Genomic DNA, 25580 nt, shown 5'->3' with positions numbered 1-25580 from the left:
ATGGGATCAGCTCTTTGAACCAGCAGAGCCTACATAAGGCAAATGGGAATTACACAACTAGGGTTGCTCCTTGTGGAAGTGTAGCTACACCAGATGAGACGGAAGGTCAAAAATGCAGCCTTAGAGCCCAGCATTCTCACGCTGGGTAGCATCAGGATACAACACACACATTCCTTAACCTGTCAAACACTTGGTTTTGAAGGGTACAATGCTGCCTCAAGGTCCAGCACCCATAAATGATTTATAATCTTTAAGTAGACATGTCAAAGTACCCCATGCTTATTCCTGAGAATTATCCCAATATTTAGTATTTGGGACAGTAATGCACATGCGCTACACTGCCATAAGATTGTTCAGATTTATTCCCTTGCCACACATCTAGTTAAAAACTCCTAGAAAGAGGTACCATATTACAAACTTCTGGTCATAAAAGCAAAGAAGCAACTGTCCCTACAGTCATTGCGTGCTTCAGTGGAACTACTGTCAGCATAACTTCAGCGTGGCAGCAAGATTTATTCTCCCCTTTCAAACAAGGGGAGAAGGCTCTGTCCAACAAACCTGAACCAGATAATTATTTTACCAAGTAGAAGACAGCACAAGGAGCTTCCTAGCAATACCTTAGTATGCCTAAGAAGGAAGCTGGAGGCCTTTAAGATGCATATGGATCATCAGCCTGCCTAGCAGTATAGTAAGTGGCACAAACAGATGCTGTTGTCATAACCCTCAGGCAGTAAAGGGTTTGTTGGATAGCACTGGATAGCACTGACATAATTTAACAGTCTGCTGAAGTTAAGTTTGAAGGCCAAGTGTGTTTCAAGTTATGACTGTAACCACGCAGATTCTGCCTAAGCAAGCAACTTAAATGGAAGCAGTGTAATGCCACAGAAACCTCTGTGAGGATATACTCTGCCAGAAAGACACAGGGTGACAGTACATCCAGAACCTCACAACTTCCCAGGGCAGCGATGCACAGTGGACTGGTTCCCACACCTCTAGTCACCCAGGCCAACAAAAAGCCTCATCCTCAACACTGCAAGTTTTATAAAAGAAATAAACACACCTACTTGCTCAGCTCCATACTACAAAGGGCTCTAGCCAGTGCAAGTAAGACATGAGAGACAAGTCACAGTATGATTGTTCTGAATTTCCAAATTGTCTACTTTGCAGTTCTCATTCTTGCTCTCTGAGTTGACTTCCATGCCATAGCCTAAATCAACTGCACTCTTAAGTGAAGATAGTTCTACTGGTCCTATAGCACAATTAAGAGACATCTAAATCAACATGCCCATACCATTTATTTCTCAGATACATCAGAAACAAAAGGTCAAGTTATCTTCTGAGAACTTTGTGTGGATGAGCAAACAGCTGCTGGTAGAGTACTCCATATGCAAGACATTTCCAAGACTGTGGCCAATACTCCAAAGGCTGTTTCCGAACGCATGGGAAGCCTGATGTAGAATCCAATCTTGTTATCCCTGAAGGCAGTCTGGTGCAGCTGTCAGACCTGTGCTGGAGGCTGTGACCGTGCTTTAGGAGAACTTCCCTGCCTGAGGTGGCGGGCCAAGGAAGCCCCCTGCTTGCTTAGTGGCAGCCCGGGAAGGAGCAAGGCCAAGCATCTTCTGGATGTTCTGCAAAAACAAGAACAGAAGAACAGGACAGTGTCATGCCACGACAAAGGAGCTACAAAAGACGAAGAAATCCCTGCTCAGCTTAAAAATGCAATTCTTCCCACTAATTTCAACAGATTCAAGTTCTCACCCACTGAGCCTTACCAGTCTGCCTAATATACAACAGATCTCTCTTTCCATACAAGGAAAAGCAAAAAAAACAGCACAGAGCCAAACGACCATCTACAATGGCTACAATTAAAGCTGGGCCCATCTCCTCCAGCCCTCCCCCCCCTTCCAAAAGACCTTCTTGCAGCTAAATTAGCATTTCAACTGAGGACAGTAATCTGGCTCTTTTCCACCTCCAGCTACACAAAAGGTAGTCGGTTAGCACATACACAGTTACAGACTAGTCTTTGCACATGGGTTGGTTTGAATCAGCCTACAATAGTTATCCTTGCAATTTAGCTGCAACGCACACACCACACACAGGAGCAGGCTCCCAACATCTTTTTGTGGGCTGAAACAAAGCAGCTTTCAGTTTCCACAAGTTCCAGAAACCACCATCAACAACAGCCATTAGAGTTTGAGGTTCTGAAACCAGCAAGGAAGGCTCTCACATAATGCAGTCTGAAATTGGGTCAGAGAAAGTGCCAAATTGAAGCCAGAAATTTAGACACAGAATTAACAAATGCTAATGATACAGACAGGAATACTGGATTGCAGTATAACAATACATATGTAGCAAAACCAAAAAATTGACTATTGAAATTACCTCCTCTGCATTGTCATTTGTTAAAAAAACTGCATCTGAGCAGGGTGTTTCAGTACACAGTGACAAAAAAATGAAGTAGAAGAGTTAGGGAATTAGCTATAAATCTCAGGACAGAATATTTAAAAATTCAAAGCTTTTCGGATTTTCGTGAAACTCCTTATAAAATTTGCAACAGTGTAACTACAAAAGAGCTACCTGTTCTTTAATTTGCATTCTTCACTGTAAATAACTAGAGCTGTAATGCTGCTTATGCAGTGCTGGCAAGAGGGAAATCTGATGCAAAGGAAGAAAATGACTGTCTCTCTCTCTCGCTCATATCGTCAGCCTAGCCCTGGCTGCCCAAAGGACAACAGAAGAAGGGGAGGGGTTCTCTTCAAACCTGAATGACTTCTCTAAAACAACTGGCAGGACAGGTCAGCTAGTTAAAGTCATATAGTTCCTTAACTTTTTGAACACAGAAGGGGAATAAACATAAAGGCAGGCAAGAGTTTTAGCTAAGCTAAAAATCAGGAATCATTTTGGGTGGAAGCTATGGAAAGGAAAGTTTTAGGCCCCACATAAACGGGAAAAAAGAGGGGAACACTGAATAGGAATGACAGTTTCACAGTATCTGCTCAAAACAAACAAATGATAAATAATGGGATACAACACTATCGTGTACCAGACAGCCTTTAAATATAGCTGATGTTTCCTACAGCATATAAAATACATGCAGCAGGGACTTGTGGGATGCCTGAACAGTGAGCGTCTTGGATTCATAACAATGCAAACTACATACGGAGCAATTCATCACCTGGGGCCAAAGCGCCTCAGGTACACTATTCTCCAGGAATGCCTAGACAACACAGCACCGGGAGATACCACAGGGAGTGCCGTGCAGTCATTTGTGTGGGTTCACATGAACATCTTTAGCAGCATTAGCTCAGTGCAAGCCCATCTGGCTGTGGAGCAGTTTCACGGATCGTGTTCCCCAGAGCTCTGGGTATCCGAGCCTTAACCCACCTCGAAGGCTCCAGCCATCAGCTCTTCTGAGCAGCAGCATCATGCTGTGCCTCATCAGTCCCAGGCATGCGGGGAAGATGCATCTAAGGCTTGCCTGGAAGGAGTCAGACTCAACTCAGGTGCTGCACCACACAAATACAGCTCAACTGTTTGCAGCCCTGAGCTGGCTGTGGAAAAAGTCTAGCCACGTTAGTGTGGTACTGCACTTTAAGCCCAGACAGACCAATACTGGACCCTGCAAAACCACCTTGAGCATCTTTGCCCACAGTACAATTAAATCTGTGTCCTGCATAAGTCAACCACTAGTAGTGGTAACTGAACATATACAGGAGAGCATTTTACTGTGGGAGACTCCCTCATGTGGTTTCCCCTTCTCAGAGCTTAGTCAAGAAAAGGACTGAACAGAGAAAATGAGTGGCTCATGCATGGATTCAGCAACACCAGAGGGTGCTGCAGAGTTAGAAGAAGGCAGGACTTGGATCCTACCACATATGAGCCAGTACAAAGCTAGAGCAGAGTAGAGATCCTAGTAGAGCATCAGTGGGAACAAGGAGCATGCACTGCCTCCTCCCCAGTCCTGTAAGTACCAGACCAAAGGCAAACCGTAGTGCTAAATCCTACTCTACCAGGAAGAGAGATGACAGCCCACTTGGATTCAAGTGGGTTCAATTCTACAGCCATCCTAGCCAGCATTACCCTTCCACAGCAGTCCCCTCTCTGCTAGGGAGGGCAGCGAGCCTCATGTACTAGCAGCAAAGCCAGTTTTGCTGGACAGCAATCTCATTGTGCATGCAGCTGGGAACACCAGGGCTGGGGCAAGGTCCCGTAGAAGCCTGCTCTGTCTGCTGTGCTCCGCATTGCGCTGGGATGCCTTGCAGCATCTGCTTCCAATGCAAACAGGACCATCACCTTCAGGAGCAGGGAGGGAAGGTGACAAACCCTAAGCATACAAATTGCTTATCCAAGCTCTTCTGAACCCTCTTCACACATGATCACAGGCAGGATGGGAGCTGCTTCTGCTTGTCTTCAAACTCGAAAGGGGCCTCAGAGACAAGGCAGTGAGTGGTTCCCTGCTCCAACATCAGGCTGTGTGGGAAAGTGCACTCCTGGCAGTAAGGATAATTACTGGCTTCTTTTCCCACTGGAAGCACGTTTCAGAGAGGAGAAGAGACCTAATCTACAGTTCAGGCTTGTGTGAAAAGGAAGTGGAGACCGGCAAATGCCTGAGGAACAACAGCATATTCCTCTCCACAAACAGCACAGGTGAAGGCTGGGAGCACAGTAACAGGAGTGGAGGCAGAGGATGTAACCCTGACACTGTGCCTCACACCCAGCAACAGACTTTCCCAGCTGAAACCCAACAGCTCAAGGACCTGTGGAAGGCCTCTCCCAGCAACCCTCCTCTCTCCAAACAGGAAGGCAGGAGGAACTAGGGGACAGGATTTACGTGCCAGGGAGAGCTGGGAACAGCGCAAAGGAAGTTACTCACTGCAATTTGACTATTTCAGGAGATGCTGGCCAGGTCACAGGCAACAAGCTTTCCAGTCAGTGTTTGAAGAGTTTATTACCCCCACGTGCCTGAGGACTGCATGAAGAGGCTGCCTGATGCTGCTACTGCCCATCCCATTAATGGGAGTTTAATTACCAGCCAGCTCGTTTCTCCCCATCCTCACATAGTCCCCTGCATCTCCCTCAGGATCCCTGGTCTTTCACACACACAGGAGTTCCTCTACTTCTAAGCTCCACAGAGATGTCTGTTCCCTGCCTTCAATCCCTTCATGGGCAGCTCCAGGTTCCTAAGAAAAGGTTGAGGGTTGTATGGTCTCTTTAGCTTGTTTGCAAACCTGTTCCCTGGCTTCTGGTACACCTCTGTTCCTTCCTCTCCTGTCAACAGCATCAAACCAGACACTCAGTCCCACATAAGTTCTTCTCCCTTGGGCCAACAGCTCTTTTGAAGCTGACTTAGCAAGATTTCCCCTTTTACACACAGTGGAACTCAGTGGGTCATAAGGCTTTCACCTCTATGGTCACAGCACTGAAAGCTAATCTTTGGCACCGTTTTAAGCCTGTAGTTACTTTCTTCCCCTCTCCCCTGGCCTCTCACACCACTTCAAAGTCCTTTTCCCAATGCTGCTATCATGCAAAGTTCCTTCAAACCAGTAATAAAGCCAGAAGCAGGATGCCAGCAGTCACAGCTTCTGTTCCTAGCTCTTGCACAAACTAACGTAGCTGGTCTCTGCCCTTCACTCCACAAGGCAAGGATAACAACTTGGAGCTGTCTAGCAGCTAGCTGGAGAAGCACAGGTATAATGAACTGCAATCATATACATAAAGGAGCACCACTAAGGGTGCAATCTGCAAGTACTCAAAGCAAACATCCTTCTCCAAAGAAATAAAGTAAACCACCTGCTCTCCCCACCCCTCTGTGCTTCCCCTCTCCCCCTGCCATGGGCCATTAGCAGGAACTCTTCTGCATGAGGACAATTTTTTGCCAGAATTTCTCTTGAAAGCCCATTCCCCTTCAAAAAGCTCAGTGTTTCTCCAAAACCAGAGTGCCCCACCACTCAGTTCAAGCTCTCTACTCATTTCACAAGAGGCAAGAGCAGGAAATGCCCAGGACTAGAATTAACCACAGGAATTGTATTTTTGGACAAAAAAAATCCACAGGGGATTTTTTAGCAATGGAGCTCCCCAATCAATCCAACCAGTACAAAAAAATCCTGTAGACAGTGCTGTTTGGTTTCATATAATAACCTGTAGCACTGGAAAGAAGGGAGTTTCCACATAACAGGTGAGTAACATAGAGCAGAACCATGCAAGATTGCCTGAAGGAACAGCATCAGACCTCAGCATCCCAGGAAGTCAGGGAGGTGATCCAAGAAGCTGAAAGTGTCTCATTTCTTTCAAAACAGCATTCATTTTTCCAGTTACTGGAAAGTGAAACAAGATCTGTCTTGGAGAGACCACAATGAGGAAGCCCCTGGTCTTTGCCTCTCTGAAGCTGGCCCTGCTTTGAGCAGGGGGTGGTGGACCAGAAGACCTCCAGATATCCCTTTCAACCTATTTTATGATTCATTATCTGCTTTTGCACAGGACTAGACACAGATGCATTTCAACATAAGCACCCGTTGTGGAGAATTATGGAGAATTTGATTCATTAGCATGCACTTTATGACTAAAGGAACCAACTTTCTATTATTAAGCTGCTTCATCAAGCTCATCCAAACTTCTGACAGCAGCTGGCATAACATGTCACTTCCCTTTGCTGATCTGCTTTAAGCCTTTAGGTCCCTCGGCACCCCCTGAGGAAAAGCAACAAGTCGGTCAAGGAGAAAAGCAGCAAGAATTCAGGAAGTGAATCAAAGAAAAGGGAAATATAAATATAGAGGAGCAGATAATTTGCAGCTAATTGCACCAGCATTCATCCAACCCCCAGAGTCTATTAACTTCTCCCCAGCACTCCCTGGGGGAACATGGCAAACAAGAACTTCTGGTTGCACTGAGAATGCCCACTTGTCCTTACCAGCCATTTCGTCAGTTAAATCCTCACCTCAGTGCATCACTGCTACTAAACACGTGGGTGTCATCCAGCTGGGTAACAGTCTACACCTGACCATGCACTTTCCCCTTACCCTGGCTGATGCTTCTTTTTGCAAAAGATGGGACTAACCAGATTTGTTGGGCAGCTACAGGTGGCCTACTCTTGGGTTATCACACCAGGCCCCCTTTGAGTTACATTCCTCATACTGAGAGAGATTCTACTCAAAGGTAAAGTTCTTAAGACTGAAAAGTCAGTCTGTCAGCAAAAACAGGAAGGACAAAAGCAAAAGAACAAGTTTAACTCTTTCCCCACTTCTCTAACAGATTTATGGACTGACTGAGCCTTTACAATGAGGAAGATTCCCCCAAAGATGCAAAATTTCTCTCTTCTCAAGCTACCGTAGTTGTCATAATTGGGAAAAAGTACTACTTATATTGCCTTCTGATGGAGACGACTTGTCTTTTGCTGAAGGCTAACCATGGCAATCCACACCTTTGTCAGAGACTGACACAAGGAAGGAAGCTGTTTCTTCCAACTCTGTCCTAGCACTCAGGAGCAGTCTTTATGCCTCTAGTCAAGTCTCCCACACATTTCAGGGTAGTGGCTGTTTGTAAGATCCCAACCCACAATTGCTTTAAATATGAAGCCTAGGAATAAAGGCATGCATGAAAATCACAAGCAGATGAAAGGTTATACATGCAAAACTGGTCAGCAGTAACTGACTCTTCTTTATGGATGGTGGAGATAGGCCTTCCCTGAGCCAGGCATGCAGGAGACTCTGTGTACTCACCTGTCTGATAGACATTGTGCAGAGAATGTAGAGGAAGATGAAGGAGCAGTCGGTATAATCCTCACCCAGAAGGTTGCGGTGGGATAAACCCTGAATGTATGATAGGGGGATAAAGGGAAGCTTTGCCACCACTCGGCCATCAAATCTGGAAAAGAAAGTGCTGGATCACAACTGGGGACAGTAACAGAGTCCTAGTGTAGAAGAAACAAGTGAGCATCTCCAATGGAGCATCAGAGCAGACAAGACCACATGGAAGGCTGGAAAAACCATGCTGCCTTCCCCAGCCCACCTCTACATACACTACACCAAGGAGACTAAGTACACCTCTCACACAGGCCTCCACCCCAGATCACCCACTCATCCAAAGTTTAAGTAGGCTTCCCTCAGCAACCGTTTTACCATGGTAAGAGACAAGGTGTTTCACAGTGATTTATAAGTGATCAGCTGGACAAAGTCTTAGTCGGTGTTTTGGCTTTTAAATAAATATAAGTTAACTGCAAATACAGCAGATCACTCCCCAGAACGCAGTCAACACTTGATTAAAAGATGGATGACTACCACTCTGCTGTAAGGCAGTTACTGCAATAAGATGAACTCTTTGCTTTAAGCAGAGCATAAACCAAACACATTTTTTCCTTTCGTAGAACAACTATATTTCTCACCACAAGAATGATGTATACAATAATCATTGAGAGAATGCTTTTTAATACCAACAGCCTTCTCTGCATTAGCTCTGAAGGAGGCGGCAGTGCAGAAGCAGGACGATATTGACTATTTCGAGCAGTCTGTCCTGCTCCTGGAGCTCCTCCAGGTCCGCATTCCAGGGCGTCAGGCAAAGTGTGAATTCTGGCCAGTTTGCAAAGATTTCTCCCAACACAGACAGTCAACCCAACCTTTTGAAGTAAAGTGTGTATGCTGCCTCATCAGCATGTGCATATTTGGATGTTATTTTCTCTGCATGCACTGATTTTCTAACAGGTGTTTCTTGTTTCAAGAGATCCTAAATGAGTGTTCTTTCCTGTGGAGATGCATTCACACAGCTACAGCTCAAATGCACGCCAACTTTGTTTACATCTCACAGGCAGTTTGGCAGGAGACCTAGGAACGGATGTTTATCTCCCTGTAACATCCCCCAGCGGTTTAAAATTCTGCGTTATTCCTGCTGTGAGAATGACAAGTATTTCAGCAGTAGAGCCCTGAGGTACCTGCTTTTTCTTCCAGCAGGCTTTCACAGTTATCATGAAGCACTGGGATATGCAGTTCAGGAAAAGAATACGACAGGGGTTCAGAACTGACTGTATTAAGACGTTTTTGACAAAAGAAAATTGAGACACATGGAAGCTAATCTCCCTCCCAGGAGAAAGTGCATCTGCTTGGAGTCCCCCCTCCCCACACACACACACCCCTCACCACAGATTTCCCTGCCCTAGAGGACCTTCTAAGCCACAAGAGTCATTCAGCTGCCCGCCTTCACTGTGGCATTCTGCTCTTTGGGTTTAAACCTGCCTTCTTCACACCTGTGTGTCCTTCCAGTGCAGTGCACCCCACCACCCCATTACCTACATTGTAAGAAACAGAGCCAGTTATTACAGTAATTTCCATTTTGCCTATTGTCTGCTAAGCATATGGCAGACGTAAGGTGCCCAGTCACAGAGCAGCTGGGTGTCTGCATTGTACATGTATGCCTGCTCCTTCTATCCCCTAGAACAGTGAATTCGTTCAAGAACAGAAGAGACCAGCAAACAAGACAAAAGTCATTGCAGGTGTCAGCCACTCTTCTCCTTTTCACACTGCACCCACAGCCTCACGAATTCATAACCGACTTACTCTCCTCCTGAGACAGGCAGCTGCTCTTTCTGCTACATCAAGAGAATGACAGTACATAAGTGAGAACCAGCTCTGTCAAACCATTCTACATAATTCAGACAGTGCAGATAAACCCACCAAAGCAGCCACTCAGATATAAGTGCATTTGCTAACTCGTATTAAGACCAGAAGCACAAATATAACTATCTAGCCTCAAAGCCAAGACAGCCAAATCTTTAGATTTGGATTCAACAACCTCTGAACTGCTGGACTTAGCAAGAAAGCCATTTCCATTCAAACATCCACTGAGCTCTCTGGATACCCATGCTTAGGTTCCCAGAATGCCCTCTAAGGATAGACTGTTAAAGGCAAAACATCCCAAAAACTTCATGTCAGTCCTGTGGTTAGCAACATCATCTGTGTGGACAGGAATCCTCAGGGGAAAAAGGAGCAAGACAAGTAAAATCTGTGGTCTTAAAGGAGAATAAGCCAATAAACTGATTTTTTTTTTTTAGGTTAATACATATTGAAGGTGGATCCATACAGGATTTAACCAAGATCAATCCCTTCCTAAAACTTTTAAAGAATTTACAGTCATGTAACACTTATAAATCACAGCATCCTTTGAACTGCACCCTCCCACTCTACTAAACTAGACAGAGTAGGTGGTTTGAGACTCTTGCACCCAGATAGCCGGGCAAACATTTTAATGCCTCAAGTACAGCACTACAAATCATGGTCCCACACTCTGACACCTGGGCACATGACTGAAGATACATGTCCATCCCCTCTCAGGACTGCAGTTAAATGAGACGACAATGACCGAAGACTGTACCCAAATTTTACAGTCCTTTGGTGCTGCATTCCTCTGCTCAGTTTCATAGCATTCCATAGAAGGTTGAAGCTGAAGTCTGACTAAGCTGAATAAATAAGAGTCCACACGGAAGCAGTTATGCTATTACATTACCCCATTTCCAGTTTATCCACACACAGATCTGTAATAAAATAACAATTGACTGTATCTTGGGACTGCCAGCAGAGGAGCAAAAGGTTTTGGTGTCCAAGAATGTAAAGATGACAACTCCTGTTTACAGGATAAGTATACTACCCAGATATTAAATAGTCTCCTGAAGTTTATATTAACCACAGACACATTATCTTCAGCTTTTGCAACCAGTACGAAGTTCATGTTTCAAGACTGAACCAAGTTCTAAACGGTAGGCACTATCTTCCAGTTTTGCATGTCTGAAACAAAGCTCTCTATCATCATGCAACCTAGAAGCTATTTTTCAATAGGCTAATCCCAGGCCATTTTTAAAGCAAAGGAAGATTAGAGTCCATGCCTGGACTTCTTCATATCTCGACTCTAAACACCTTAAATAGAGCAACAACCAACACTGCAAAACCAGCCCATTTCTAAGGGCTAGGAGGCCTGGCACAGTTTTGCTTGCAGAGTTCTTTGGTCATGTTACTTAGCAAAGCCGAAAAAACTGAAGACTGTGGCTGCATGCCCGATCTCTACCACCAAACTTGCCCTGATCAAGATGCCCCCAGGCAGCAAGGATGTTAGGGTCATGTCTAGACTGCACTCAAGAGCTCCAACATGCAGTGTCTTCTCTCAAGCAAAACAGCAGCACGCTGCAATCAAACAACAGCATCTTTGTATGAAATATTGATCCATTTTACACAGACTAGAGTTCTTAGATGGATCATGTCATCACTAAAACACTTCAATTGATAAAGAAGGAATTAGAATATACTCACCATGAAAACTTAAGAAAAATCCAGAAAGTTGGTACTTACATAGAGTTAAACATTCCCATCAGTGCAGTGAAGCAGAAGCCAATGGCAAACATAGATTTCATCCGAACCTGCAAGCAAAATGGTCAGAGCAAGTCAAGCAACAGGCCTACATTGAGGGATTAAGGGCTCATGCCCTCAAGAACAGGCTTTGCACAGCATCACTGTAACCTAGAAGGAAAACGGACAACTCAGAAGGCCAGAGGAATTGCATGAGAAGAGAGCAGAGAACTCTCAAAGAAAAGTCTGGTCAACAACTAGGTGCAGCAGTAGCCAGAGTATGGATCATTAATGTGAACAGCTGCTTCACAAAAGATCCAAGTGCTCAAAAATTGTCCTGTTACCTTCCACAGGCTGTTTCTTTGTTAAGCCTATACAACTATCACATGGAAGAGTTGGAAAGAAATAATAAAACCAGTGGGCTCATTATGAAGACAAAACTTACAGGAGGAAGTCACACAAATTAATTCTACTTTGACAACATTATAGAGGCTTATAAATATGAAAATAACTAAGGCTGGGGATTAGATGAAACGATAACTGCTGGAAGACTCTGTACATCATACCAAGTCTGTAGCTACTAGACATAATTCAGAGAGAACAGTCAGGAGGAGGAGGAGCTACCATCTCTGCCAAGCGAACAAAGTCTTTCTGTTGGAAAGCTGCTGATTGAAACCTTCAGCAGTTAGGAACAGGCTTTAATTTTCTTACCATTGACAAGTCTCTGTTGTTATTCTTCAGTTTCTCTTCTTGTCTCTCTGGAAAGCAAAAAACAACAGTTACCATCAGTTATACCAACCTAGAAACCACAGTGCTTTCATTTCCAGGAAAACTTAACCTTCTTGGCTCTCCAAACCAGTAACACTTCCAAAACCAGCTCCAGCTCTCTATGCCAGACAGCACAAAGTGAAAAAGTGTACATTGCCAACTGCTCCTCCACCACAGGAACATGTGGCAAAGCAGGCACAAAGGAGGCTAGAATCACACATTCAGCACTTTGGGGAGAAATTCACAGAATATCAAATTTGCCAACTCAACCAACCAATACAGCAGCATGAGCAATGTGGCCAGAAAACAAAGACAATGCCTGCATACCACACTTCCAAAGGAGCGTGGTCTGAATTAGTTGCACACCAGGCTCACCACTACAAGTATGCTATGTAAGCAAGGATTTCATTTTGGAGGTTTTGGAAGGGACGCCAAAACGGCACATGGAGCCAGAAGCTGCACTTCAGCAAGTCTAACATCCTACTGCTCTTAGTAATGGATCTTGGACCCTTATCACACCTGAAGGATTCTCCAGAGAAGAAAAATGCATTCTACATTAATTTAAAGTGAAACATGTGCTATTATGCTTTTCAGGGAACACTTTAAAATGCTTCTTTTGAAATTTAGTCTCTCCTCAAGTCACCACAAACTCCAAAAGCTGCCCAGTTGTCTGTGAGATACTGGGGAAGGCTTCTGTGCCCCTCATAACGGGGTTGCTCTGGGCTAAAGTGTTATCTACCACCTACCACCACTTTTGTCCTATGTCCCCATCCCACCTCACCCACTGTGCTTCTCTCAGATTCAGGATCCAGAGGGGCAGCCAAGGCTTTCAGGGAACACCTAGCTGGAGTAAGGAGGTGGATGATGAAGAAATATCCAAGGAATAGCGTGAGTGAAGACAGGCAGACAGACAGGAGGACTGTCAAGGGCTATCCAAGCATGTGAGCTGTGCAGTCGATTCCTGCTGAAGTATCAATACAAGAGGCCCACAGCACAGAAGCCCAACAGTTACTTCTCAAACCCCAATTAGAAGATGCCAAATACAGGGACCCACATGTTTTAGGCAAAGCAACAGCAATACTCATATCTAATTTCTTAGAATCCCTGATGGTAATTCCAATTGCTTATAACTACAAACCATCCCCTAAGGCAGGAATTTTCCAGACACCTGCTTCCTGACCAAGGTGAAGAATTTTGTTCTGGGACATTTCAGCAAGCACAGGCCAGCTCTTTAGGAATCACATTTGGCACAAATACTTGTTTTTTCCCTCTGCTACATAACTAACCATTTACTGAGATGGACTAAAGGTTACACAGCGATTAAAGGAATACAGCACAGATCCCCAATATATCTGACCTGTTTCTCACACATTTCTGCATATTCAGAACAAACAGGCCCCAGGTGCCTGACCATTTTCTGTAAATGGACTAATCCTGCACAACTCATGCATAAGCAGCATTTAAGCACTATATTATGGAGCTGGGTGGAGGCACAGGGAAAAAGGGCTGGATAAGTCATCAACAAGCAGCATCCTGAAATCCTAACTCTGTTTCTGCTGACTAGAACACAAACCAAGAGGATACAGCAATAACATTTTTTGCCAGCATTTTTTTTTTTTGCTGTCTATCAAGTATTCGTGTGAGCTATTGGGAATGTCACCATTTTTCCTTCTGTGGCCCAGAGAAGAGAACAGTAGCAAAGTTATAAGCTAAAAAACATGCTCTCTAAGCTCATATGACAGAAGGCTGTGCCATGATGTCAAAGGCCTGTTGTTCCAGCACTGTGAATGGTGATCTGTGCACAATATGATTGAAGTTGGTTCATTTTTCCATTAAAAAAAAAGAGTTTGATAACTAGGAAACACCAAGTTAAGTTTGTCCATGCAACTTTCATCCTACCTCCTTGTGCATATGCATGATTCATCCCTTAGATAACCCAGCAATGCTGTACACACACATCCTGCCTTATTCTTCGCACGAGAGATGGCAACTGAGGCAGGTCTGTACCATGACTGTGACTTATCTGTAAGGTCTGGGTTCATTTTTTTTTTTGAACTAGAATGACAAAATTTAAGGGAACTCCAATACAAGTAATCTTGACATTACAACAATGATACATTTTGCAGAATGATTTGATATTCAGTCTCACTGGGACCAGAGTTCTCAAAAGTAGTTAAAAGCTGTGAGTCATTTTCTGGATGTCCCGCTTGACATTTAGAACCTGATTTTTCAGAATCACCGAGCATTCAGCTCTGCCTGAAAACAAATCAGATGCCGAAGTTATGCAGCACTTGCACAAAAAATAAAACCACCAAAAAAAAAGTCTGAATATCTTAAGCTTGGCCAGCAAGCATCACAGCAAACAAAATCAGTGGTCATTTCCAAAGTTTTGTTCTTAGTCTCTTTGTGCTTTGTTTTTCATTCGTAAAACAAGATTATTTCAGCATATAAAAATCAGCTGATCATCTGAATTCCTCAGATTCTATTATTAGTTTAGCCCAAGCACAAATAAAATATTCTCTGCTAGAAACATGAGTTGGATGGTGCCCTGAAAAAAGGTCATATATGCCACACATTGAAAAGTGATTGACCATATGTAACAACAACAAAGTTGCCTTATCCAATAAGCAATATTCATCCCATGCATGGATGATTCAACCTTAGGAACTGAAAATCCGCAAGAGGAGTTTTGGTTCCTGTCCCTTCAGGAACCCAGTGATAACAGATTTCATACCTAGGAAGAACTGTTTGAAGAGATGTTTATAATTATTCCCAGGCTTTGCACAAATCAAATGACTAATCCAGCTACCTGGCGTTACAGAGGAATGAGGAAACCAACTCCCAGGAGTTCTCACAAGTGTTCCTACAATGATGTCTGCAATAATTTAACTGGGCTTTGCTACGTGTTTAACTTTAGCCTTCTGCAGATTACAGAACTTTCTAAAGTTAACGTCCATTAAAAATCCACCACATTGTGTTCTTGCATAGCCCTGTATTTAAAGAGTTACCTCAACCTAGAACTACTTAACTATATTGACAATGAAAGAGGAAGAGAATGGAAATATAAATCAGTACTTAAAATTGAACAGAACTAACTTATCAAGGTTGAAATAAATCTAAGCACAGTAAGAGCTAACTCAGGCAAACACCCTTGGCCCTGAAGTGTTCAAATGAGGAAAGAAACAAAACAAAAAATCTGAAATCACAATCATATAGTCACGTAGATATTGCAAGCTGCCAGTGTACTGCAGCAATGAGCTTTGAGAACAACAGTTAATAATAGTCATGGATATAAAGGCCCACATCAAGGAGAAAGGCAGCTGGATCAATGAGGAATTTCATATTGCTCCTCTCAGTGGTGCAGCCCTTCTCCAGATTTGACTGAAACCATCCAGAGGCAGTTCTCTTGGGAGAATAAGCAAAAGGGTTTGTATTCCAGTCATCAGGACAAGAACCACTTCAAATAAACAGTTTTGCAAAGAAGGAACAGACAATCACTTCCAGAAGTTTCTGAACTTTCCCCTTATTCTCGGAACGCCTTCCAATCTTACCTATTTTCTTTTTCTGCTGTCGACCTGCTGATTCAGTTATTGTTTCCTTCTTCTTTTCCACTGCAAAGTTCAAAGAAAGATATTCCATCATTTCCACATAATGATACCAACCCCCTCTTCCACATACCAAACCAAACATCTTATTCTCTTTGGAGAACAGATGGTACTAAGAACATTCAGAATCAGCAACTTATAACCTACCCAAGACTGACCAAACCAAACACTTAAAGTCAAAAATATTTTCCAAAGTCAGGATGTGATTTAGGAAAATTTCAAAGGGTTAATTTTAAACTCTGGCAAGAACCTGTTACATTGTTAACCAAGCAGCCTTGGGCCCCTGCTGGCTCAAATGACCCTTGCTGATTTGTCATTAGTCTTAGACAGTACTTTTGATTCAGCAAGTGTAATGAAGAGAGCTTTATGGCAAAATCTGCTCCCGATTATTTTTGGTGGGAAGCAGAACACAGGAAAGCCTGTGTTCTCTCATATCCCTTCTTCACAGGCAGGCATTCTCAGGGGAAATGCTGTCCAAGCAGTTGGCCACAACCTCTCCATTCTTCTTCAGTTAATTAGTACTGAAGCACTCCCAAGATTTTAAAGTAAAAGCCTAAGCTCAAAGTTACTAAAACCCCAAATCAGACACTTGCCAAATATCTGCAAACAACTAACACAACACCAAAAAAGGCTAAGTTACAAAACCAGCAGAGTTAACTCATACTGTGATATAGTAACTGGACTGCTCACCTGCAAATGCTCTTCTGCTGATAGCAGGAAGAGCTGTCTTTTCTAAAAAGTGAAAGACAGGCTTTGATTTAAGACTTACAACAAAAGTACTACAGTAAGTGAGGATGATAAAACATGGCTATAACCTAACAACGGGTAACAGTCCTCTTTTTATTCTAAACTGTATTTGTCTGCACCATGTCTACTCTACCAAGAAATATTCTTGATTCCTGTTGGCTCACAGAATCACCTTCAGAGAAGTGAGCATTAGGACTTTTCTCCTATACTAACTATAGGTATAAGTAGTAGTATAGTGTAGTAGTAGTAGTACTAAATACAGTACTAGCTCAGCACAGATATTCGAGCCTTGATATCCTGGGCAATCTGCTCTAGCTGACCCTAACTGAGGGGCAGAGGGGTTAGACCAGATGATCTCCAGTGGTCCCTGCCAACTCCAACTTTTCTGTGACATCACAGCACAGCTAAAACAAAGAAGATAGCCAGATGTCCAAGTCACACAAGGATCTGTGGTGCTGGTTTCTGAAATGCAGGTCATGTGCAAGTCAGTCACATAATCGCCAAGAAAGCCATGCTAGCCCAGACAAGATACTTAATTGTGTCTGACTACATTACTACAGAAGAGCTGACGTTTACTCTTTCCATAAGAGAAGCACATCTGACAGGGACGCTAACGCAAGGGAACACACCAGTCAAGTTTGCTCAGAGGGAACACTGGACAGATGACACAACACAACCAGTGCTCACAGAATGCTTTCTCAATAGCCTTCCTTAAACCAAATCTATCTTACCAATCTTGACCAGTCTATCCCAACCCTAGTCCATATACTCCCAGGGCCCCCAACTCAAATCCCAGTTGGAGAACACTTTGACCCAGTTCTGGCCTAACTACTGCTCCCAGCCCTAAGAAGAGGGCTCCTCTGGATAACAGCTTCACTCTAAACAGCACTATTGAGCCTTACGCCATCCTTGAGGTACTCTACAGCTCTAATTCCCTAATGGTTTGTGCAGGACAAATAACTAAGCATCAGACAGTCTGACAAGCCTGTCTGCAGGAACACCCACAACACAACAACACTTCTGCAGAAACCCTTCTGATAGCAGATGTACTTCAGCCATGCAAGTTTACCACCACATTTACCTCAGAACACTTGCTATCACTTTTTTTTAAACCAGTCTCAGACAACATTGTAATTCTCAAGAGAAATGAAAAGGTAGAGAACGATGAAACTAAGAACGATGAGTAACAATGTCTGCCCAAACATACTACTTGGCCCATTTTTTTTTTGAAGACTGTAAGGATTCTTGGGACTGTCATGGGAGAACTTAAAGATCGCACACGTGTTTTTTCCTGTTTCTGATGCGTTAGCTAATGGATGAAGGGTGTGACCAAAGTTGTCTACTTTGCAAATTGTCTATAAGCCATTAGACAGTGCTTCTTAGTGCATTAGAGGGGGGAAAGAGGAAAAAAGCCAACCTTCCCCCCCCCCCCCCCCAACAACAAACCAGAATTTTTAGTGATGCCTTGTTATTCTGTTTCACCTGGGAGGCAGGGGGAAGGAATCAAACACAGAAGCTGGAAACTAATTTTGAGATGCATGAACTGCATACCTTTCCCTTCACAGACTACAGCCTAGTATCAAGAGCTATAAAAACCAATCATTAAATCCCAGAGATTAAGCCATGCTAACTCCTTTTGAGTTCCACAGCACAAATACACTGGGACATTAACTCATTTTCAGCTGGGTTTCAGTTGCTTCTCTAATTTGCCCTTCTGGGGCTAGTTCTACACTACAGGTTTTTGTTATCAAGTGGAACTAATGTGGAGTTGGTGGAGATGCAATCTCCTTCTGATACAGCTGTGTGGACAAAAGTCCCTAATTTAGAAGCTGAGATGAAAGCATGACTACACTTTCACTCTTTGGCTTATCTGGCCCAGCAGAAGGCTGGAACAAGCTAGACTGGAAAGAACACGGTTTTATAATATTGGTGTCTCACCCACTAGGAGTGTTTACATCTTGCTGAAACATTTCTAATGTAAAAGCAGCTCAGGTTCAGCCACAGTTCTTCTGTGCCCATCTCTCATTGCTGCAACTTGCACAGGGTACACACAACTGAGTCCAAAAGCTTAGCTGAATTTCTGCTCCTTCTCTTAGGCTCTGATACAGACAGGTCCACTGAAACACTCCCTGCTCAAATCCTCCTGTTTACCATTTCCTCTCATTTTTAATATCTGCTGCTCATCTTCTGATTGCCCACCCTCTTCTTCATTCTGCTCCCTTCTTCTTCCCTGGAGAAGTGACCTGGAACTTTAACTGATTTGATTTTTTTTCTAGTTTACACTAGTATGATTTATTTCTGTATCAGATGATATCTCAGACCCTTCTTTCTATCATGATTTTGTCTTTACTCACCCCACATCATTAATCCTCACTTTTACTCTTTACATATTATGCTTTACCTCTCATGGTATTCATTCAGCCTCAATTTTTTCTTACTAGAGATCTCAATCTCCCCTCCTCCATTCTTGAAAAGCAGAAACAGCATTCTTGGATTTATTTTGGGCATCTAAAAGAAGCTATATATATATATACATGTATATATAGACACTAGCTACTCGTGCTCAGAAGAAGAGAGGCCAATACTGATCTCTAACTCCCTCCTATCCTCCATTTACTCCCTCCTGTCCTCCATTAGAGGAGGGCCAATTTGGACAAGATAGGTCTTAGTACTAACCCTCCCTCTAGCAAAGTGAAAAGATTAGGGACAGAAATAAGTCCCTTCAGTACCCAGTTTCCAGACCCTCTAATATTAGGCTCCAAAGAACTCCAAGATGAAGAAAGTTCCCTTCTCCTCTTTAACATGGAAGATAGCAGGAATTAATCAGAATGCAGACCATAGTCGAATTGATATCTGCTAAAGCAGGATATAACGAGAAGAGCAGACATTCTCATATCTGAAAGGTACTCACATTTTTTGCTCTGTTTTTCCACTTCAGCCTTTAATCTCTTGTATTTGTCTGTTCGGTAAACCAACACCCAAGTTATACCTGAAACAAACATCCACCATGTCACTAGGTAAGTAAGGTCCTCTTGCAACAAATAAAAATATGAGTTAGAGAATACATATGTTATGTCTACAAAACCACATTATAATACAACAAAGGTCCCCAAAATCACCAGCAAGCCACATCATCACTTTCCTACAAATCCCTTTTTCAAGTTTCCATGTAGCACCAATGCCCATAAATGACTGAAAGTTACCAACTATGTTACCAAGCTCTGCTGTTCTGTAGGACTTATGTAGTCCCTTCTTGCTTATATTTACCAGCTGTCACTCCTCTTAAAACTGGAAGTTGATTAAGGCAATAAACATCTTTTTGTTCTGCATTTTCATAGGACTTAATTAAGGTGAGAAGCATAAACCCAGCTCCTACAAGGACCCAACCATTAGTAGTAACATATTTCAAAAAGGAGAACAGACATATTAGGCTAGAAGAGACCTGAAGAGAGTCTCCAGTCTAACTCTTTACACTAAAACATGATCAAGAGTGACTGCACTAAAAGTGCTTGACCTCTGGCTTGTGAAACGTTTAACCTGAGCTCTTATGCAAGGCCTTTGCTCCCTGTTTGATAACAGAGGTCTGCTGCTGAGTCCCTGGGATGCCCAGCTGCACAAAAGGGAACCCCCCCAGGTGCTCCTGAGGTGAACAGAGCTTTGTCCTGCAAGATGTAATCAATGTGTACAGCATCTTACCCCAAAGGCACTGCACAGGACTCCTACAAAACATGTATCAGATTCTGCTTTGGAGTTTCCCTAACCCTGGTTCTCTAAAGACAGTATCTTGCAGCTCTGGGATGTTAGAAGATTTTGGGATATGGCTTAGGAGGAAGGAGCAGCCTCTGGCTTTGACTATCCCAAAAGGTATCTGACCAACCTGTTCTTAGAAACCTGCAGTAGGAACAATATCACGTATTCCTAGGTAACCTATCATTTTACCACCCTGCTGTTTAGAAAGCCTTTTCAAACTGCCCATCTAAATCATCTTAATTTTCATTCTTCAAATGTGGCTATTTTCTTCACATCCTTCCCAGAACAGTCACAGAAAACCACGAACGCCCACTTTACAGAAACGCACCGAACACTGTTATCGCATCCTCCCAAAACCTTTTTCCTTCTAGACTATACACACCCAGTTCCCCCCACTTTGCCTCATAGGTCTGGTGTGGTCAAGCCCGCTCTCCTCTAAGCTTTCTACGCTCTGCCTGTGCCCAGGTGCTCGACCTCACCTGGGCCTGACTAACCAGAGCCTTTTTCACACCTTCGCTCTTCCGCCTGCGGCCCAACACGACTCTCCCGCCCGCTGCCCCGGGCCTGCCCTTCGCGCCGCTGCAGGAGGGGAGACGCTGCCTCCTGCCAGTCGCTCCCAACACCTTCCACGCCGCGCTGCGCCCACAGGAGAAAGCGGCCGAGGGCACCGCCACGGCGCGAGCCAGGACCAGCCCTGGAGCCCCGCCCCCCAGCCCCCAGCACCGGGCCCGCACCCCCGGGCCCAGCCGGGGCGGCCCCCAGCGGCCGTGGAGGCGAGGCCGGCGACACCGCAGCCAGCCCCGCGGCGGTGGCGCTCACCCTCAGCCAGCAGCGCAGTGCACACGGAGATGAAGACAATGAGAAGGGTGTCGGCAAACATGGTGCTCATGGTGCCCCCGCCAGCCCGCCCGCCCCTCTCCCGGTGCCACCGCCCCGCACCCGGAAACCCACCCACAACCCGGAAGCTACCTGAGGCCACGTCGCCTAGCAACCACCGGAAGCGACACCCGAGCTTCCGGTGCAGGGTGCTAGCCAATCAGCGTGGCGCTTAGACAGCAAAGCGGGAAGGGCGAGGGGAGGGGGGAAATATGAACGGGCAGTGCTCTGATTGGGCAAGCCAGCCGTCAATATTGACAGCGGGGAACGGCTGTGCTCCGCCCCTTCCACTCCCCGCGGTGATGGCGGTCTGATGCTGTTGGCGGGAGCCTGTCATGGTGGTGGGGGTCGGATCCCCCTCCCCCGGGCTCGGCCCCTTCCCGGGGAGCGCAGCCGGGGCCCGGCGCCTTCCTCCCCTGCAACCAGAGGTGCTGCTGGGGTCCACGAAGGCCGACTCCCTCCCACCTGCCCACCAGCCCAGGGCCCCTGTGGGCTCTGCGGCCCTTGTGCGGCCCCCTGGGTGGGTCCTGCTGCCTGTGCCGCCCTCGCCCGGCTCCCTCGCTGACCGGGCTCCCGCTCAAGCCGGTTTGAATCCATTTCAAGGGGAAGGTTCAAAAGACACTTCCCATGACTTAGGAGAAGGCAAATGCAGTTCTTTTTGTTGAAAACACTAACCACGTTCACTTGTATCTCCACTCAGAGTAACCTTGGGTTTTAAAATTGGACCCTTAGGTAATTTGCCAATCGCATTGATATCCTGTTAACACAGAGCCTCAGGTGGGACTGCTGCTCTAGGATCAAATATTTATGAATACTCCATTACGTGCACTTTCTTAGCACTTGTTAGCTTGTGACTGTGCATTACCAACCAGTCTTTGCACAGCCAGCACTAGAGTATTGGATTTATCAGTTCCAATGGTTGGAGGTAGGGGAGCAAATCTCACTTTTGTGTATGTGTGAGTAGGATCCTTGCAGATGGGCATAGACAGAGGAGCGCTGACAAGGACAGGGAAATAACGGCAAGGTTTTAGCAGAAAGACTAACCGACTTTGCTGAGGCTCTAGAGATAAACAACAAAAACAACAACCCAAAATATGATTCAGCATAGAAATACAACAACAGTTACACCTGGAGCAACAAAGCTACATCAAATCCACAAGTTGTAATGGGATAAGGAGACCTGGGAAGCAGAAATATAGAAAAGGAAACGGGGCAGATAGAGCACAGCAGTTTTTATGTCTGTTCTTGTGTAATTTATGAGTTTGCAATCAGTAAAGATCAATGCACTATGGGGTTATATGCACAAAAGAAATGAGTGAAAAATAAGGGAAGCAACAAACCCTGCAGTTGTCCATAAATTAAATAGGCCATTCAGAAAAACGGTGACGAAATCAGTTCAGAGAAGACCGGTCAAGTAACAAGTGAGGGTGTGAAATTAGAGAGCACTCATATCCTCTGGAGACTGATGATATTTGCATACAAGGCAGCGTGAAAGCCACATGCATGCAGGTGGCTATGTAATGAGTCAAGTGTTGCTAAAAAGTTCCAGCTAAGCAGAAACCGCCCCCAGGCAGCCTCAGGCAGGCACCGCTTCCAGGCACAGGGTGCTTTTCACAAGATCAGGGTAGAATTGAGGGCAGCATCTGTCTACAAGCAACTGGAGTCCAGTGCGAGGGAGGAGAGAACTGACTCGAGTATAATCAGGGAGGTTGGGATGAAATTAAGGATGGATGTTGCAGTTTAGGGTGAGGACAGGAAAATATTGCCAGCTGAGGATGCAGTAGGACCCATGATAACATGGGGATATTTTGTGCCCTGCTCTGTGCCGTCTCACCCAGTCCTGCTGCGTTCCCCTCGGCTCTGCTGCACCACTTCCTGCGGCTGCGTTCCCTTCAGCTCTGCTGCGCCCCTTCCTGCGCCCTCTTCCTCCTCTCTGGGGATCTCCCTGGCTTTCTTGTCTGTGAGGTTTATCAGTGTCCCACCACTGGGAGATGGTTTCTCTTCTATTGCTATGGTAAATGATTCGGATGGTATCAGTTACCAGTACTGAACACTGTCCTACAAGGAACAACTGTGCACCAGAGCCCAGGCCAGGAGAAGATAGCGACACGAGCCTCTTGCCTCTCTAATGTCTATGCTTTGAACTGGACGTAGAGGTGACACAAGCTCTTTGCGCACTTCATCCTGTCATTCTGAATCACACCAGGCTCCTTATCAGCAGTTTCTTTCAGACAACAGAACACATTTTACTCTCAATGGTATTTCCTTTTGAAAATATTATTCTGTGCTTTGATCAGCGTATAAAGGGCAGATGAGGACGGGTGCAGTCCGATTTGATCTAGCAGACCTGAGATACGAGAAAAAGGAAAGAGTTTGCATAATGTGCAGCTCTGGATACATGAATTATGAGCCAATACAATCTTAAAATAGTCTAGATACAGCAGAGAGAATACTTATGGGGGTAACCTTTGAAACCAGACCACAGAGAGACTTGTTGAAACAGATTTCATCTGTTGAAGTCTCTGGACTTAAACTGAATAAGAGATTAAATTGTTTTACATAGTATGTTAGTGACAGGCAGCTGGGAAGAACAGTGTGTGACATTCTCAGTTATGTTTTGATGAAAGAAGAGATGTCATCTAAACCTAACTGGCACTTGAATTTGATTCACTTTTGTTTTACTGCTCTGGCCTGGTTTTGAACAAGCTCTTAGTGTGATGTGCGTAAGTTCTATTTGTGTCCTGGGTAAATAAGCCTTGAATGTGCCTAGCTGTACCCCTTCAGGACACATCATGATGTGTTTGCTTCTCCTTCCCTCAACAAGTGTCTGCCCCTTCCATGTGTCAAGAATCTGGTTTAAAAAGAAGGGGGAATTGGAGATGAAATTCCGTGACAGGCATCCTGGGCTCAAAGGACAGTGCAGCGTGAAATGGCTCCAGCACAGCAGAGGTTTTGACCTGTCACCAAACAGGGCAAAAAAAAGGCTGGTAGAAGTGAGCGTAGGCACAAGGAGAACCAAATAACCTGGAGGTCACTATGCGTTGGATGGATTTTGCCACTGAGACATGGGTGGGTCAGTGTGTGGGTAAGAAAGATGAACTTGGAATAGCTCCTTGGGCCTGGTGATGTGCACAGGAACCGTGCCCACGATCGGAGCTCGAAAATTGGCATGGGACCGTGGGAATTCCACTGGAATTTATCCTCGCAGGAAGTTCTCATCACTGCCTCCGCATATAGCACTTCCTCCCTTGGCACCGGCAGCACCCGGGCAACACTGGCACACTGCGGTGGGACACGATGACGTTACCAGCCACGGTCTGCGGGAGCACCGTCCGAGAGGGATCGGGAGCGGTGGACAGAGAGGGGCCACATCTTCCGGGAAGTCCTCTCCTCGTGTCCTGAAGGATTAGGGCTGGGACCTGGGACCCCGTCTGCACACCTGTTTCACTGTGTTGTGCTGTGTGAAGTTAGATGCCTGGCAGTCCTATGAACAGGGCTGGGAGGGGGCTTAAGGCATCGCTTAGGCCATCCCCTGCCCCAAAGCAGCATCAGCTCTGCTGAGACTTTCTGTACAGGAGCCTGCCCAGTGCACTTTTTAAAATTTCTTCAATAGTGGAGAGTTCTTACTCTTTTTAATCAACTTACGCTGGGGTTTTAATATCCTCACACTTGGAAAATGCCCCCCGATATCTATCCTGAATTGCCCTTGTTGCAGTTTACAGTGGTAACATCTTGTTCTAATCCCCAGGGGTAAGAGAAATCTATTCCCTTCCTGTTTGTGACAGCCTTTATACATTTGAAAATGGTTATCGTGTGTCTCTGCAGTCCTCTCTTCCCTAGACTAAACACACATGGTTCCTGCAGTCTCTGCGAAACCAGACCTCCGCTTGCTCCTGTGGCCCTCCACCGGAGGGGCATCTCCCGCCTGGCCTCACCTTTCTGGAAACACAGTGACCAGGTCGCGTTGGTACCAAGCAGAGGGTTAAGTTGGTCTCTGTGTGTGTGTTTATACGTCTCAGTGGGATGTTTGCCTTTTTCACAGCAGCATGATGCTGGTGACTCTTTGATCCACTGTATTCCCAGATCTCTATCTGTCCGAGGGCTGGCTAGCCAGCAGCTTCCCATCTTGGGTTTGCACAGTTGACTGCTCCCACCTAAATGCGGTACCTTGCACTTGCCTGCATGGACTGGCACCCTACATTTCGCAGAGCATTTTTCCAATTCGTCAAGAGCACGTTGACTTTGAATCCCGGTCTCCGGGGTGCTTGCAGCTCCTCCCAGGCTGCTGCTGCTTGCCAAAGGCATGAGCACGCTCTTTATTCCTAGATCCAGGTCAAGAATAAACGCTCCCCAGTGCGTGCAGGATCAGGGCCCGGGGGGGGGGGGGTGAAGGGAGCCCCCCCTGCTCCCTCCTGCCGCGTCCGGGCCGCTCCGGCGCCGCGGGGCAGCGGCCCACGGCGGGCGCAGCCGGGGCCTCCCCCCCGCCCCGTCCCGTCCCTCCGCGCGTCCCGTC

At 45.4% G+C, this 25580-nt stretch overlaps 1 protein-coding gene across 1 annotated transcript; it reads right to left on the bottom strand.

The window, feature by feature from the left end:
- Positions 1–1276: 1276 nt before the first annotated feature.
- Positions 1277–21140, bottom strand: TMCO1 (transmembrane and coiled-coil domains 1). Its single transcript, XM_026100999.2, has 7 exons — positions 21011–21140; positions 19353–19430; positions 15641–15700; positions 12033–12079; positions 11325–11392; positions 7716–7860; positions 1277–1628 (listed from the first exon to the last, which is right to left on the bottom strand). The coding sequence occupies exons 1-7, from the start codon at positions 21078–21080 to the stop codon at positions 1530–1532; spliced, it is 567 nt and encodes a 188-aa protein (XP_025956784.1). The 5' UTR covers positions 21081–21140; the 3' UTR covers positions 1277–1529.
- Between the last annotated feature and the right edge of the window lie 4440 nt (positions 21141–25580).

The sequence above is a fragment of the Dromaius novaehollandiae genome, chromosome 8 (assembly GCF_036370855.1).
Source record: "Dromaius novaehollandiae isolate bDroNov1 chromosome 8, bDroNov1.hap1, whole genome shotgun sequence".
NCBI lineage: Eukaryota > Metazoa > Chordata > Aves > Casuariiformes > Dromaiidae > Dromaius > Dromaius novaehollandiae.
Note: the sequence above shows the minus strand (reverse complement) of the source record. Positions and strands in the feature narration are given on the sequence as shown.

Coding starts and splice junctions, on each gene's coding strand:
- TMCO1 (XM_026100999.2), bottom strand. CDS start 21,080: ATGAGCACCATGTTTGCCGACACCCTTCTCATTGTCTTCATCTCCGTG. Junction 11,393..12,032: donor ACAACAGAGACTTGTCAATG/GTAAGAAAATTA, acceptor TTTTGCTTGCAG/GTTCGGATGAAATCTATGTT. Junction 1,629..7,715: donor GCACAATGTCTATCAGACAG/GTGAGTACACAG, acceptor TTGTTTTTGCAG/AACATCCAGAAGATGCTTGG.